The sequence below is a fragment of the Coturnix japonica genome, chromosome 1 (genome assembly GCF_054131305.1).
Source record: "Coturnix japonica strain WE chromosome 1, WE-NBRP24, whole genome shotgun sequence".
Lineage (NCBI taxonomy): Eukaryota > Metazoa > Chordata > Aves > Galliformes > Phasianidae > Coturnix > Coturnix japonica.
In genome coordinates, this window is record NC_140663.1 from 13532014 (window position 1) to 13547086 (window position 15073).

Genomic DNA, 15073 nt, shown 5'->3' on the forward strand with positions numbered 1-15073 from the left:
GCATATGCATCACTGCAGGGGCTAAATTCTCTTTCATGTTCAAAAAAAAGGAACTGGAATAACACTCCTGAAATCTCCTTTTGTCTCTATTTGAGACACACTGGTGTATTTGAGACGAAAATATATCCCTTGGTCTTTTTTTTTCCCAGCAAAATATGATAACATTATTGCCCAGTTTTGCATTTTTTAACTGTGTCAATTTTTATGGTAGGGAAAGAAGATACCAAGTTCCTGGCACAAGACCTACGCTACTGTCTATGCCCCACTGAGCAAGATCCCTCTGTTCATCCGTGGGGGCCATATTCTGCCAGAACAGGCTCCAGCCTCAACAACTACCAAGAGGTAAAGTCATGATCCTTGGAAACTTCAGACCCACAGCCAGCCAAAAGTGAGGCTATGTGCAACTTCCAGATGACCTCCCAGCTGATAAACATGGTATTTTTATCCCACTCCTTGCTCTGTTGGATTAAAGTCACCCTGTGAGTGATTCACGTCATCGCTTGCAAAGCTGATACTCTACAGCTTTGCTGGGAGGAGCTTTGCATCTCTTCCTGCTATACTGACCAGCTGTCAGCCATCCACAGGAAACATGCAAGGGGAAAATGTAAACCTCTTGCCCTCGGATGTAATTATCAAATGCCACAGGCAAGATGGAGATGTTCAAATCTGTCTTGAGGAAGATTGTTTCCCCACACCAATACTAGTGTTTTAGGTTATTTGTCTGTTCAGCCCTTTTTGTAACCTAGAAATTAGAGATAATTGTGTCAAGAAGTTTTTGTTAAATAACATGTAAATGATGGTGGTCAGAAGCTTGTACTGAAGTCTCTTCTATGTGTTTGCCAACAGCCGTCTGAACCCATTTGGGCTCATTATCGCCCTGGATGAGAATGGAGAAGCTTCTGGGTCCCTCTTCTGGGATGATGGTGATTCCATCGGTGAGTTTGATCTCCCATGAACAGAGCCTGCACACAGGGCTCCTCTTGGCTGCCTTCCCAGCTTTTCAAAAGCACTGACCACTGCTGCACACAGCCGGGGAGCTGTACTGGGGCTGAAAGTCCAGGGTGCCAGCAGAATGCTCCGGAAGGCTGAGATACAGTACATCACATAAAGGGAGGACCCAGGAAGTTCCACCTGAGCTTGAAAAACTTCCTTACTTTAAGGGAATGTAGCACAGGAACAAGCTTCCTGGAGAGGCTGTGGTCCCCTTGCCTGGAGATATTCAAACCCACCTGGACACTGACCTGCACAGCCTCCTGTAAGGAACCTGCTTTAGCAGGGGGTTGGAGTTGATGATCCCCAGAGGTTCCTTCCAACTCATATGATGTTTCAACACTGGAAATGGCTGCTGTGTTCAAAAGGGCAGCAAACCTGACAAGAAGATTAGAGGAGATTAAAAAACCCACAAGACCTCTTTGTGAGACATTAGACACTCACTACAATTAACGTGAAATGCTCATGGATTTTTCTCTCTTTCTTGATATCAATTTGTCTTGTTCTATGTTTTGACAGATACTATTGAAAACGAAAACTACTTCTTGGCTAAATACACATTCAGCGCAGTAAGTAGCAGCGCACATGGTACCTATGTACTTGTAGCTGCTGTAACGCACTGATATTTAACTTTCCTCTGAATAGCATTGTCCTTATAGCTCAGCCTTTTAAACTGGTAACCCACCTCATGTTCTCCTTTGCAGACAGCTACAACCACGAGGCTGCAGTTTTGTGTTTGCTTCATTGACTGTCCTAATGACACACCATTAACATCTTTGGTGTGATTTGAATTTGAAGATCTACTCTTTCAGCTCAGATACTTTTCTTGAGTTGTACCTTCTGGATGCGGGCAACCTTTTTCTTGTTTTCCTGCTGCCAGCACTTTTTATTTTATTGGTAGGAGAGGGCATCAATTGTTTACCTTCCATCACACCAAGCTTGTATTTTCTGTTGCACGGATTACCCCAGCAGCCTGCAGTGCTGGCAGATACTTCGTGAAGCCCATAGTCAGGGCAGCACTGCCTTCTGTGTATTGTTCACTTCTCAGACACATCCTGAGAAAGCTGAATAGAAAAACCCATCAGCCTGGGCTTCAATGCAGGAAAGCACTGTAAAATGAACCCTCTGGAAGCTCATTAGGTGCATGACAGCAAGTTGTGGGAGTTACTGAAGAAAATCTTAACCTACTGCAGCAATCTATACAAATTATATCTCATCTGCAACTCCAGTGTTTGCATACGCTGTGGCACAGTTTTCACCTAAGTAGTCTACAGGAAATCTTCAGAGGAGTAAAATCATGTAAATACTTATGATGATATTGCTCTTAGAACGTGTCTTCTCTGGGGGAGAGAACAAGTAGGAGTAAGCCAGTGGGTTTTGTTATGAAGTTTGGTAGGTACGTGAGGTATTTTTGGGGAAGTAATGCGGCTTGTTTGGAATTTAAATTTCATTTTTAATATCTATTTTCTTCTTGACTTAAAGTGAAAAAGCACTTCTTCCCCTTAAAAAAGAAAAGGGTGGGGGTGGATTTTTCAACTGCAAAAAGGAAGAAAAGTCACCAGCTTTCTGTAGTCTGTGTGTAGTAATTTATTGCAGGGAGGCTACAGAGAAAAAAAAAACCACAATATCCAGTTTTATATTAAATTCTGGTCTGTGCAAATTAGATTGTTGATTCACTGGCTTTCCCATTTCTCACTGCTCATATTTGACTTCTGTTGTAAATCCAAGACTGAAGTCCCCATCTGCATTCCAATCATCTCGAATGTCAATTTTTTATTATGTGTTTATAAAGAAAAAAGTCCATATGAAACACAAACTGCAGAAATAGGAGGAACGTGTGAGCATCTCACTGCATGTTGCACACTTCTATATTCTTAATAAATTATGGATGAATAGTTTAATGACCTCTCCTTTTAGAAAACCACAAGGTTTTGGTCCCTCAGAGATGAACTGATAAGGTCTGACTCGACAACATTTACTCTGGATTTGTTCAGCGTTTTGTGGGAAACAGCTGCAGGGTTAGAGCCTCTCTTTTGTATTTCCATTGAAACAATTGAGAAGTGCAAAGGAGAACTTGGGATTGGTGCAGGCACTTAAGCCTTAGAGAATGGCTCCAGCCTCCTGCTCTCATGTACTGCCTTGCTGGAGTAAGTGCTTTAACTCACTTGACTCCTTCCTTTCGATACACATGATGGCCAAGTGACCTGCGTCAGGCTGCCTCGTGTGTTAAAACTGCTGGCCCAGAAAAATACATCAGTTCTTTTTGAAAAACAGGTCCAATTTTAAGGGAAAAGAATGAATAGATAAGTAGATTTTATAGCACTAGAGCAAGATAGCAAGAAAAGAAGTCATGATTGGTGCTCAGAAGGGCAGGAGAAAGTCCTGGCTTCTGGCCTCAGCTCCAGGACTTGCTTGTGTTCTACATTTACAGGGCTTTGAGTGATGTCCACAAGGTTCCTTGCTCCAAATTGAAGCCAAGGCAATTGCTTTAATCATGCTTGGTGCTTAGGGAGGATAAAGTCACTAGATATCCTGGATTACCACCTCTCTGTCTTTCCAAGGCCTTGAAGGAGGGTAGACCTGGACCTGCTCACCCTTTCAACCATACATCACTGAAATTACACAAGCTATTTTATGCAAAAGATTCCATCATGGATTTCTCCTTGGCATGCTTTTAAAAAGTCATGATTGCATAGCGATTCTTCATTTCCTGACCAGTGCAGTTCATCTTTATTTCCTTAACAACTTTGACCATGTAACAAATGCAATGATTCCTCCTCATTGCTTGTATGGGAAATTACTGTCACTGGTGATCCAAATGAATTTGCTTAATAACTTTGTACATCCTCTTAGTTCATCCCTAAACACATGATATAAGCGAATTAGAAGCAGAACAAACAGAGCTCTGTGAACATGCTGTATTCTTTCAGTATCCTTAGGTCTGGAATATGTACATCAAAAATTCCTAGCAGGAACTGTGGAGATGTAGGACATAGAATAGAGGCAAAATAATCTAGTAAGTGATGTTTGTGGAAGATGGTAATCACTTAAAGCAGTTGCAGATGTTGATCAAATCTATCTCAAGGTCACAAATTGAATCTCTGTATCTGGATTTTGGCTTTGCATATGCTACAGTACCCTGTAATTGGGTACAAGAACCAAATTTGCATTGATTACAAGTAGGAAAACAGGCTGAAGAAGATTCCAAATGAATGCTGGAAATGCTATTTTGTTTCTTTCTTTGTTAGTTTACAATGATACACAAAACCCTTCTATGTGAAATTTTTCCTTCATGTTCTCAGACATCTTTCTCTATACCGGAAGACATTCTATACATTGGTTGGCAAAAGTGATACTGCAAGAGTAGTGGTTACCTCCAAGGAGGTGTGATGGTCCTGAAATGTTCTGTGTTATTTTCTGAAGGGACGCCTGACGACAGAAATACTTAAGAATGGTTACCGAGGGGCTGACTCTCTGAAGTACAACAAAATCACCATTCTTGGCCTGAAACTGAGACCTCATGCTGTTGCTGTGAACGGAAGGGCTGTCCGTGGTGATTCTTTCTCCTTTGAGCTGAATGGGGTAAGAGCTGTGCTGAGGAATTACGATCAATCTTAGGGGAGCGGGAATAGTCAATGCGTAGCAGTTTCTCATCAACAACTTTAAAATTCTCAAGTATAAGCGGAGATTAAGTAAAACAGTCTGAATTGTAGGGAAAAAAAAGAACCAATACAGAAAAAGTTGTTGTGGGAAACCTGAATCTTTGTTATTACATCTATGTTCCTTCTCATGTCTTTGAGCTAAAAAATAAGAAGAAGATATACTTCCACCAACTAGGAGAGATGTCACATTTTTTACTGGTTTTATTATCATTCTGATAAAATGGTTATTAACCAGTTACTGAAAAGAGCTGGCAGACATACCTTTGTACAAATACTTAGCATCCAAAAATGAATGCAGAGGGTCTGGCTCTAATGAGCACCTCCCTGCCACCAGAAGAAAGAAAGGGAAACATCTGCCATGTGTTTGAGTTCCTAAGGAAGTTATTACAGCTGTGAGACAACAGCTGCAGTTTCAGTGTCTGAAAGTGAGAAATTACCTGTCCAGCCTCAGCATCCCAGGTCAGTGTGCATGGTTTGCTTTTACTGTGACATTTCTGTAGTGTCAGCAACAAAATGCTGCAGAGGGGATGGGCAGGACAGAGCTAACACACAGTTCCATTTTCCTTTACCATGGAAAAATAGAGAAAAAGAGCAATCCCTGTCTCTGGTCACTTGTCTCCCATGTATCACCAGCTCTCAAGTTGAAATGCATGTGGTGCTCAGCTCTGAGCTTAGGGAACTCCCAGCACTAGCGCTGTGTATCACTGTCTCATCCCTGTAAGATGCAGAGCTGAGGCAACAAGCTGTATGGATATCACATCTTTTACTCTATTAGGCCTAACAATTCAAGTTTATTTGTAATCAAAGAGTGATCCTCATTATATGAACTTGGTTCTAGCATTTATTTTATTGAAGAAATCTGTAAAGGAGGAAAATTGCTGAATAAATTTCTGCCATGGAAAATGATAAAAAAACTCACTTTCAGAGACAATGCCATAAAATAAGTGTAATCAGTCTTACCTCCAGGGAAGAAACTGTTTAACAGCCAAACTGCCTCTAAGGAAGCTGAAAGCAACATAAATGTGGCAGGGTAAAGAAAACACTCCATTGAGACATGCTGGAAAGCACCAATCTCAGAGATCCAGATGATAACTGCACAGTAACAGCAGAACATAAAAAAGATGATTAAGAAAGAGCATAAAGCTTCTCACAGAAGTATCATTTAAAATTTGATTAAAGCACAAAAGGTGATCTTTGTGACATTGTGTGATTACTTTAAATACCACTGAAAAAAGCCACCAGGCTGCTGGAGCAGGAGAAGTCCAACCTGAACAAAGTTTAATACATTGAAATTAAACAGTAACTCAGATTAGTTCTCAGAGTTATAAGAGATGTAGTCAAACCTCTCCCATCATTCCTGTATAGCCATTGTAACGCTGCTGTCTACAGCCTCTCATATGAAATTCTCTCTCTCAAAAAAAAACCAAAACCCAACCAAAGAAACCCAAAGAGCATTAGCAGCCTGCATTTAGATATGAAAACTTACAACTCCTGAGATTAAAAAAAACCTCAATGAATTCTAAATGGCAAATTTGCCACTTTCTTACAGGCTTAATGAGATTACATGCTGCATAATAGTCTAACAAGCACAAAGACTGTACTGTTTGAAGGGGGATAGTAGGAAGTAGTGCTTCTGCTGTATTGCTTTTGCAGTACGGAAAGCAAATTTGCCTAAAAGCAGTGTTTAAGTGCATAATTGAGCCATAGTTTTTTGTATATAAATAGAAGCAGTTTGCTTAGTAATAAGCTGTTTCTTTCTCTCTGGTTCATGCAGTGCTACCCTGACATTTGTAATATCACGGAATCCTCCTATTATTAGGATTGTTTATCTTTTTTCCCCCTGGTAGTACTGTGCCCTGGAAGCCACAGGAACTCTCATATCACCACAGCAGTGATGCTGGAGGAGCAGCTCTGTGAATCAGTCTCCTGCCATAAACGAAAAGACCCTTGTATAGGAACACTGTTCTTTTTCTTCCATGTTTCACCTGCTGAGGAGCAGAAGCCCAGGCTGGGGCAGCCTTTCTGTCTTCCTGGTGCTTTTTTGGTTAAGGTTTGGATGGAGCTGCAGTATTTTTGTCTGAGATCTGGCTCTGAGTTTGAGTACAAGGTAAATAATTCAGGAAGGGGACTTCCTGCTGGCCAAGTAGGGGTGGAGGTCCATTCCTGAGGGAAGATGAAGATGCTGCACACTTTGAAGAAGTGATCTAAGCATGGGCTCTTAGGGTCATGTTAATGTGAACTTGTGGGCGGGCAAAGAAAGAGCTAAGAGGTTCAAATGGATATCGTGCATTTTAAGAGATTATTAATTGTGAAATGGAAGGATGAAAACTGGTGAAGAAGTGAAAATGGAAATCATGTGGGTAGCATAAAATACATCAAATTTAACACAGAACAGAGACAGGTATCATATACACAATTTAATAGCTAATTCATGTTACTAATTAATATTAAGCTGTTGCTGAATTTCTATAAGGGATGCTGGATTGGAAGCTGCCAACAGGTCAGAGTTTTGCCTATCAGATGCTGTTGAGGGAATCACAAAGGCCTAAGCCCAGTGTCTCTTCTTGTTTTTTGATGGTCTTTATTAAGTTAACCTAAGATTGTTCACTATTTTCTTTGTCTTTTTTTCTTCCACAGAAACTCATTTTGGGGATTTCTGCCCCACTTACTCAGGAACTGAACCTGGCGATTTATTAAAATGTTTAGAAAATGCTGACCATCTTTGGCCCTCAGATGCTGACCTTCGATTTTAATGTAAAGAAGCATTTGGCCATTAAAATGCAACTGATGCACCTCTTGTCTGCTGTTTTCCTGTGTCTCACTTGTATTTCAGTATTTATCAAATAAAATTTTTAATAGTGATTAGTGAGCATTGCCACAAACCAACAAAAACCCAAACAGCAGGACACCAGCTTAACTCACACAGCCCTGCCCTTGGGGAGGCCAAGGATGACTCTGTGAAACACATCTCTACTTGGGTTGGGGCACGTGGGTCTGCCTCGTGCCTCAGCTGTTTCTGGCTTGCTTGGGAACAATCTCCCAACATTGTGAGGACCCGTATTGTCATAAATGTTGCTTGGGTACGTCTTGGTACAATACAGACAGAATTGGTTGAAAACCTGGGGGATTTCTTTTGAGAATCTTGTTCTCTCTAGAGACTTTTTCCAGTACTGAGGTATCTTACCACACATATGGTTGCTGTCCCTTCAAGGTACACCTCCAACGTCATCTGACAGGGGATCCACACTGTGGCTGGGTCTGAGCTTCACAAACACCACTGTTGCAACACTTTTAGTCCGAAGTTAAAGTGTCATTTTTACCATTGTTGATATTTATTCAAGTAAACTCAAGTTTCACTTTGCAACGATTAGAGCTTTTACAGTGTGGGTAAAAGGTGACAAATGCTGGGAGAGGAGACCGGTGCAGGAACTCGAGCACTGATGTGGCTGAGAGAAGAGGTCAACTCCATTGAGATCCCTTGCAGCATAACTACATGACGGTAGCTGATGCTAGCTGGCTTTCTGAGAAACCAGTGACTAACCTAGCAATTTCATATACTTTTTAATGAAATAAGCACTGAAAAAAACACTCCTAGCAGCACCGATGTGCTATTCAGTCTTGTATTACAACCTGGATTTTATTCCTTTCTTGTTCTCTCACTCCTTGTAGCATCAGTGAACACATCAGGAAATCACCAGTTTATAAACCACCCACCTTGGGCACTGATTACACATGTTTATTTCATAAAAGTAGGCAAGACAGCAAATGGTTGGCATTTGATTTAGGACCTTCAGAGAAAAGTAGTGTTTGTGCATGTGTGCATGTGTTGATCTGCCTTTTTATGCTCTCAGAGCACTGAGCTGAAGGTGTAATTGTAGATCTTCTACATTTTATTTTTTTTGTAGTTCTGGTTGCATTTCATGTTCTTTCCCATCCCAACAATTTCTTCCTGCTTTTGAGAAAAGGATAAAGAATTTGACTAGAAAAAAGCAGAGTAGGTGTTACAAGTGACGTGAGCTGGATCCAAGAATCTGCAACCAAATATTTCATCATCCTTATAGATTAGATTAGATTAAAAATGAGCTTTCCCAAGTGTTGGCATGGAAGAGTTACATTTATCATCACGAGCTGTGGTGAATTTTCTCGTAGCAGAGATTTTTAAATGAGAAACAAATGCTTTTCTTAAAGAAATACTCTTGCTCAATAGTCCAGGGTCTGTGTCAGGTCAACTGATCGCAGCAACCACTCCTGGCTTTGCAGTTATGAATAATGAGAGGGCCATTTTGTAGGTCTTGGAAAAGCCTTCTAGGATTTCTGTGACAAGTCAGCACTTTCAGAGGCCTGTGCACAGTTATGAAGATGTTAAAATGCCCCTGGTATAATCAGCTGTTTGGTGAGTTCAGATGTGCGATGTATTTTGAATGCTTAATTCATTTTGAAGGTTCTCTTGCTTGGAGGATTGTGAAAGGAAGGTGAGGTGAGCACGTCTCTGAGGAAAGGAGACCCTCAGGGCTTTGTTTTTTGCTGGGAGCGCATGTATGGAGGGGTGATGGTGGAAATGTGCTCAAACTATACATGCCACTGACCTTGTACAAACTGCTGCAAATCCAGGGATAAGGATGAAGGAGCTCCTTCTGAAATGGGAAAATGTTGTGAAATTCAACATTCTCCTTCCCATCACTGTGCTTGCTGGCAGAGCAAGGCCCTCAGAGTGCTGCAGAGCGGGACATTCTGGGGTGCTATCAAACTCACACCTGGCTGCAGCAGAAAGACTGCTTATGTATGGGGGATTTCACCCCCCATACTTCTACTCTTTGGTGTCCCCTTGGTTCCTGGCTGAGCTTTTCATCTTCAGGAGGGATTAGATGACAACATCCATCAAGTGAGATGTTTCTTTCATGAGATACTTGTGATCTACAAATAGCCAACAACAAAACTGTCATGAGAAATGTCCTGCCAATTTCTAGCTGCCTTCTCCAGAGCCTGTCTTCATCCCTACATGATCACTGGCTTCTGCTCAGTCTTGCCATGGTTTCCTGCTCTATGTTTATCTGAGACAGTTCTCCACTCTTTGAATCGGTATTGATCATTTCTTTCATCATTCGTCATTGATGATGCATACTGGAGAATAGTTCTGAGAAAACCGGGATAAAAAGCATGATAATTGCTGTCTCTATATGTATACTTATAAAGCTTCCCACAGTAATTTTTAAGATACATGCAATAATCCCCTATATATTTTTTTCAATAGGAGAAGTCTGAAAGTATAACAGTTAGGAGCCACTGCCAAGTTGGTAAAGACAAAAGAGCTCTTCCTTGAGGCTGAAATGTTTTTAGATCACACATTTCTCGATCTGTTTCATGTGATGATAAAGGTTTAGAGGGTAGAAAAAGAGAAGGCGTTAGAGAAACTCCAACTCACAATGTGTACAATTACCGTGGAGATGAAAAGCCATGGAAGTAAAAACAGTGCTTACATGGAGATGCTGGCGTCTGCTGGCCTATCTCCATGAGCCCCTTTTGTTTTTCAGCATCTAAAGGGAAATTCAAACCATGAAACAACAATTTGAAGAGGACTGATATGTCTTCAAGAGCTCTTCTATAGATGGATAAACCTTCTTTCGTGTGCACTTACCAGACAACCGTATTTTTTATGTATTATAAGTGCTTCTGAATTTCCTTCATAGTGAATCACCCACAGCTACACATTTGAGCCTTGTTTTGAACAAGCAGCTATTTATATACTCATAAAATACACTTGCACATTAAATGTTCTTGTTAAGCTGGTCATAAAAATAGAATAACAGGAAGTTTTACATGGGATCTAAAAGGAATTATGAAACAGACATTATATAAAATGTTTGCCTGCATTGGTAACTTGGAATTGTCTGAAGGGTTAAATTCAATATTTTGAGTCACCCATTCAGTTTCAGTGACTTCTCTGCATGTGACGTTTGTGACGTAGGTTCACGTGTATCAGCATTTTGGTTCAGATGAGCTTTTGAAGTGAACCTCCTGCTGGTCCCCATTCACCACACTTGGGCCTGGCAGCGTATGAAGGGAATTTCTTTCACATGAAACTCAACCAGAGCAGGCACTCCAGGACAGCACACATTGCACTGCAGCCATCACAGAGCATTTGGGCTACATGGAAGTAAATCTGCCATGAAACCTACAGGGTAGATACTGGCTCTCAGCCCCGAGCCTCAACTCTTCAATTTGCTCCTGTTGCATTGTAATGATTTCAAAGGTAAACATCAGCTTCCAGGCTAAATTGAGCCCAGCAGCTCATACAGCTTGAAAAATTCGGTCTGCAGTTTTCCCTACACATTAATAAAAATGATAGGAGGGGGTGGGGAAGAAATCAGAAAAAAACATTTACAGAGAAGTTTGGGCTTCTTGATTTTGTCTGAGCAGCTGCTCATCCATTAGGAAGTACTAGCAAAATGCACCTCCTTGTTCCCTTCTGAAAACTCACTTCTGAAATCTGAACAACTTTCAGCCCCATTATGGGAGAGGTGAGGTGAACCCAGAGCTTCCAATAGAGTATTACATACTCCTGCTTCAAACAGTGCTTCTCCTTTATTAACTTAGCCTGCTAATTCTAATTTCCCTGGGATAGCATATCAAATTTTATGATTCCTAATGTTGCGTCTATAATATCACTACGGTACTTTGTTTTGAGAGGCAGAGGTCAAATCAGCAAGTATTGAGACACTGCTTTGTGAAGGATACCCTTTTAAACATGACTTATCTTATGCTTTAACAATGCTCACAGGTCTGCAAAGTATACAGTACCGTATGTGCTACAGGTACTGGTGACATAGTTTCATTAACCTACTTGAAATGCTCTTTAGCAGCCCTTTGTTTTACTGTGTTCAGCCTCCCAGTAGAGCAGTTTATCTCTCACTTTCGCCTACTCTGCCGTTCCTTCTTTTGCTGCTCCAGACTGCACCCTTTAGTTATACATCCTGTGAGGCAAGACACTGTTGTTTATCTGGCTCTGTGTTCTTAATAGAGCCATCATTAAGCACAATAAGTATATCTCCTGCTGAACCTTAAAAAGCAATAATTATCTTATTAGAAGTAGATCTCAAAATCCACCCCTTCAAGAACAAATGCTTTCTCCATGCTTTCTTCTTTTGCCACCTCTAGAAAATTGAAGATGCTAATTTAGAGACAGTAAGAAATTAATCTTCCATGTAGTTGTTATTATCACTGACATAATTACAATGACTTTTATGTTTAGTTCCTACGCAACAAATGCTTGTATGTGTTTAACAAGTCAAACCTATTACAGTTGCTTTTCTTAATGCTATTTGTTTTGCACCACTTAGGACTAGAAACTGCTATGAGTTTATTGGTGAGTGCTGTATTTTCTGTGGTCTTATTGAACATGGGAAATAAAGGTACAGGGAGTGAGATTCTTCCATCTCAAAAGATGCCATTGCCAGCATTTGCCCCAGGCACACAGCTGCTCTGTAGACAACCGTAGATGGGATGATGGGTTTGGGAACTAAACATGTAACAACATGTGATCCATTACACTAGTAGAGTGATGTCTGTCTTCTGAAGTTTCCTTTGAAAAGAAATTGTTAAGTAGAAGTGATCTGAAGAAGAGTAAGGCATTAAAATTGATGGGGGAGGTCCTCACATCCTAGATATATGACAGCAATGCCGGTCTGCCTGGTTTGGTTCAGCTAAAGGCTCCCTAAGACAGGAAGGGATCCACAGAGTGCAGATTAAAGGTAATGTATATAATGTCTTGTGGGCAAACTGGCTCCTTAATCTTGCTCTGACAACTAAAAAGCCAAAAATAGGCAAGTGATCAGTCTTACTGATGCAGCCTAACACGGTTGCTCCTTCCCTGTTGCTTTATTCCTGCAGTGGGTGCAACACACAGGAATGCTCTGAAGCTTTAGCTATTTCCTTGATGCTTCAGGAAAACCACCTATCTGTGAGTGTTCCTTGCAGAGAGAATATTTCACATGAGAAAAATTCTGTAATCTGAAGCAATATCCTTGCTGTTTGTTGTTATATACATACATAAGGACACATCACCTGCCACAGTGCTTGGATAAGCCTGAAGCTGTTCAAAGCAGAGAGGCCATACATGGGAGCAGCAGGATTTTGTGCAGGATGTGCCCACTCTGAGCACCTGTGAAGAAACAGGAGTTGATGAATATGACAGACAACATGTCATGAATTAACAGATTTAAAATTTCAAACTATTTTTTTGTGATATTTAGAGAATTTCTGTTAAAATCAGCTAAGGCACAGGGAAACAAAAAGCCTGGGAAACCTCCACATTTACAGTAAATTGCTTAAGAGGGAGACTTGACAGAAACCCAAGGAGAGGGATTGAAGCTTTCACTAAGGCAGTAATTGAGAAATCTCCCCTCAGTGGCAATGGCTTTATTGCATCCCCACGCACCGCTGAGCCTTTCCTAAGAGCTGAGACACTTCAGGGAATTCTCTGTGAAATAATCCAGAGAGACACCAGAGCAGCCCACTGCTGGCGGAGCTGCTGTGCCAGCTGGTGGCAGGGAGGAGCAACCCGTACGCGGCACAGCTGGCAGAGCACAGCTGGCAGAGCAGCAACCAGCTGTACAAAGTGCAGGGCGCGAGGGTACTTTATGGCTTCTCCCAAATCAGAGAGATGACACTGCAAAGTCCTTTTTGGCAGGTGATGCTGCAAGCTAACATGGCACCAGCCAGGCTGAGGACACCAGTTCCAGCACTGTAAGGTGGGCTGAAAGTAGATGATCTTAAATGTACCTTCCAGCCCAAACCGTTCTATGATTCTGATTATACAGTGAGATGTGGGCATGACTAAGGGAAGGAGGGCTGTGGCTGGTGTGCAGCCAGTGTATTGCTTGCTGCAAATTATTTCTCTCTCGGCCCTTTAAAGCTTTCTATTATTAAAACTACTGTGTGCAAAATACTGCTTACCAAGTGGAAACATTTTCCCATTTTAAGTGCTTGGGGCTGCGTTCACCTTCTCCTCCTACTCTACCACACCATACATTCTTTTCAGCTGCAGTCTCTGTTTCCACATCTGAAATTCTGCCCTGCAGAACAGAGCTCTGCACATCATGTGTGTAATCTGTACCTTTGAGTCCTAGAGGAACACGTTTACATTCAGTTATTACATCGTTACTCTAGGGAACCTGTTCTACCATAACATCCCGATCATTTGATAGAACAATCACTTGACAGAATTACTTATTTTCCTTACTAATGGTCTCCATTACATTGTATCTGTGAAGTTTCCCAGTAAATGAGAAACGCATTGAACAGAACTGATCCCAAACCATGCCATTAGAAATGCTCTTTAGCATTATTTTCTGAGCTAAAATCTTTTTAGCACGTGCAGCGTTCACTTTGTATAGCGCTACTTTTTAACCAGCATATCATTTGATGAGGAATTAGACCAATCTCCTTAGTAAAATCTAGAAGAATTACTTTGCATCGTCCCTGTTTGCTGATTTTTATCAACAGAAGCAATTATCTGCTGTTATTTGCTTGCTGTGTGCTCTTTGTTGCCCATACTCTGCAGTTATCTTTAAAATCCACATGTTGAACCTTAGCCTAATTTAATCCCTTTGAGGCAGGAATGATTTCAGCGCTAAGACAGAGTAGAGCACAAAGGGAATTCAGAGAATTACTAATAATAACTATATGCTGGTTTCTCCAGCCCTCTGCTGTGATCTAGTTGTTTCACACTACTTTAGTCAGGACAGATTTTTATGTACCAGATCCTGAAAAGCCTTTGACACCTAAAACTTACCTCTTAAAGTGCCCACATGGTAGGATTCTGTCCCTAAAAAGAGTTTTAAAGCCTGCACTAGAAGTCCACCCTTTTTAAATGGAGCACACAGACACCTGGAAAAGACTGCTATTTAGAGTCAGCTTGTAAGAAACACTCAAATCCACATCTCACATGTCACACGGTTGTGTTGTGACATCCAGCTGCTTTTAGAGAGGCAAGCAGTGGCTGCGTGCTGAGAGCAGGAGGCTGGGCTGCATGAAAAGCAGAGGTCACTTCCAACCTAAACGACCCCATAATTCTGTGATAAAACCAGCGGGTCGCCACTCTTTGGATAACAGGAAATAATGATTTTCCTGCTAGGTTGGCTGACATGCTGAGATGGCCTTGTGACGTAAAGTTATATTTCAGATTTGTGTTAGGTTATATTTGGACACGCTTCTGCAGCAGTAAGTAACAAAAGTTAGCGAGTTCTACCTGTTATATATTATAATATGAACATCACTTAGATTCTTGAGAGGGAAGGATTCTTAATTCAAGGCCATGAATAGATTAGGGTTAGCACAGCAATGTGTTAGAATCGTAGAATACTGAGGTAAGATATTTTTTCCTTCATTTAAAAAGAGGTGGTAAGTTTTGAAGCATGACTCCT

General features: G+C 41.2%; 1 protein-coding gene across 1 annotated transcript in view; it reads left to right on the top strand.

The window, feature by feature from the left end:
- The window catches only part of LOC107308092 (sucrase-isomaltase, intestinal-like), a 46575-nt gene extending 39125 nt beyond the window's left edge, over nt 1–7450 (top strand). The window contains exons 19-23 of the mRNA XM_015851689.3: nt 212–342; nt 847–935; nt 1510–1559; nt 4414–4572; nt 7290–7450. Of these exons, the coding sequence (XP_015707175.2) occupies nt 212–342; nt 847–935; nt 1510–1559; nt 4414–4572; nt 7290–7349 (489 nt within the window). The 3' untranslated portion in view covers nt 7350–7450. The remainder of the gene's footprint in view (nt 1–211; nt 343–846; nt 936–1509; nt 1560–4413; nt 4573–7289) is intronic.
- The last annotated feature ends 7623 nt before the right edge of the window (nt 7451–15073 follow it).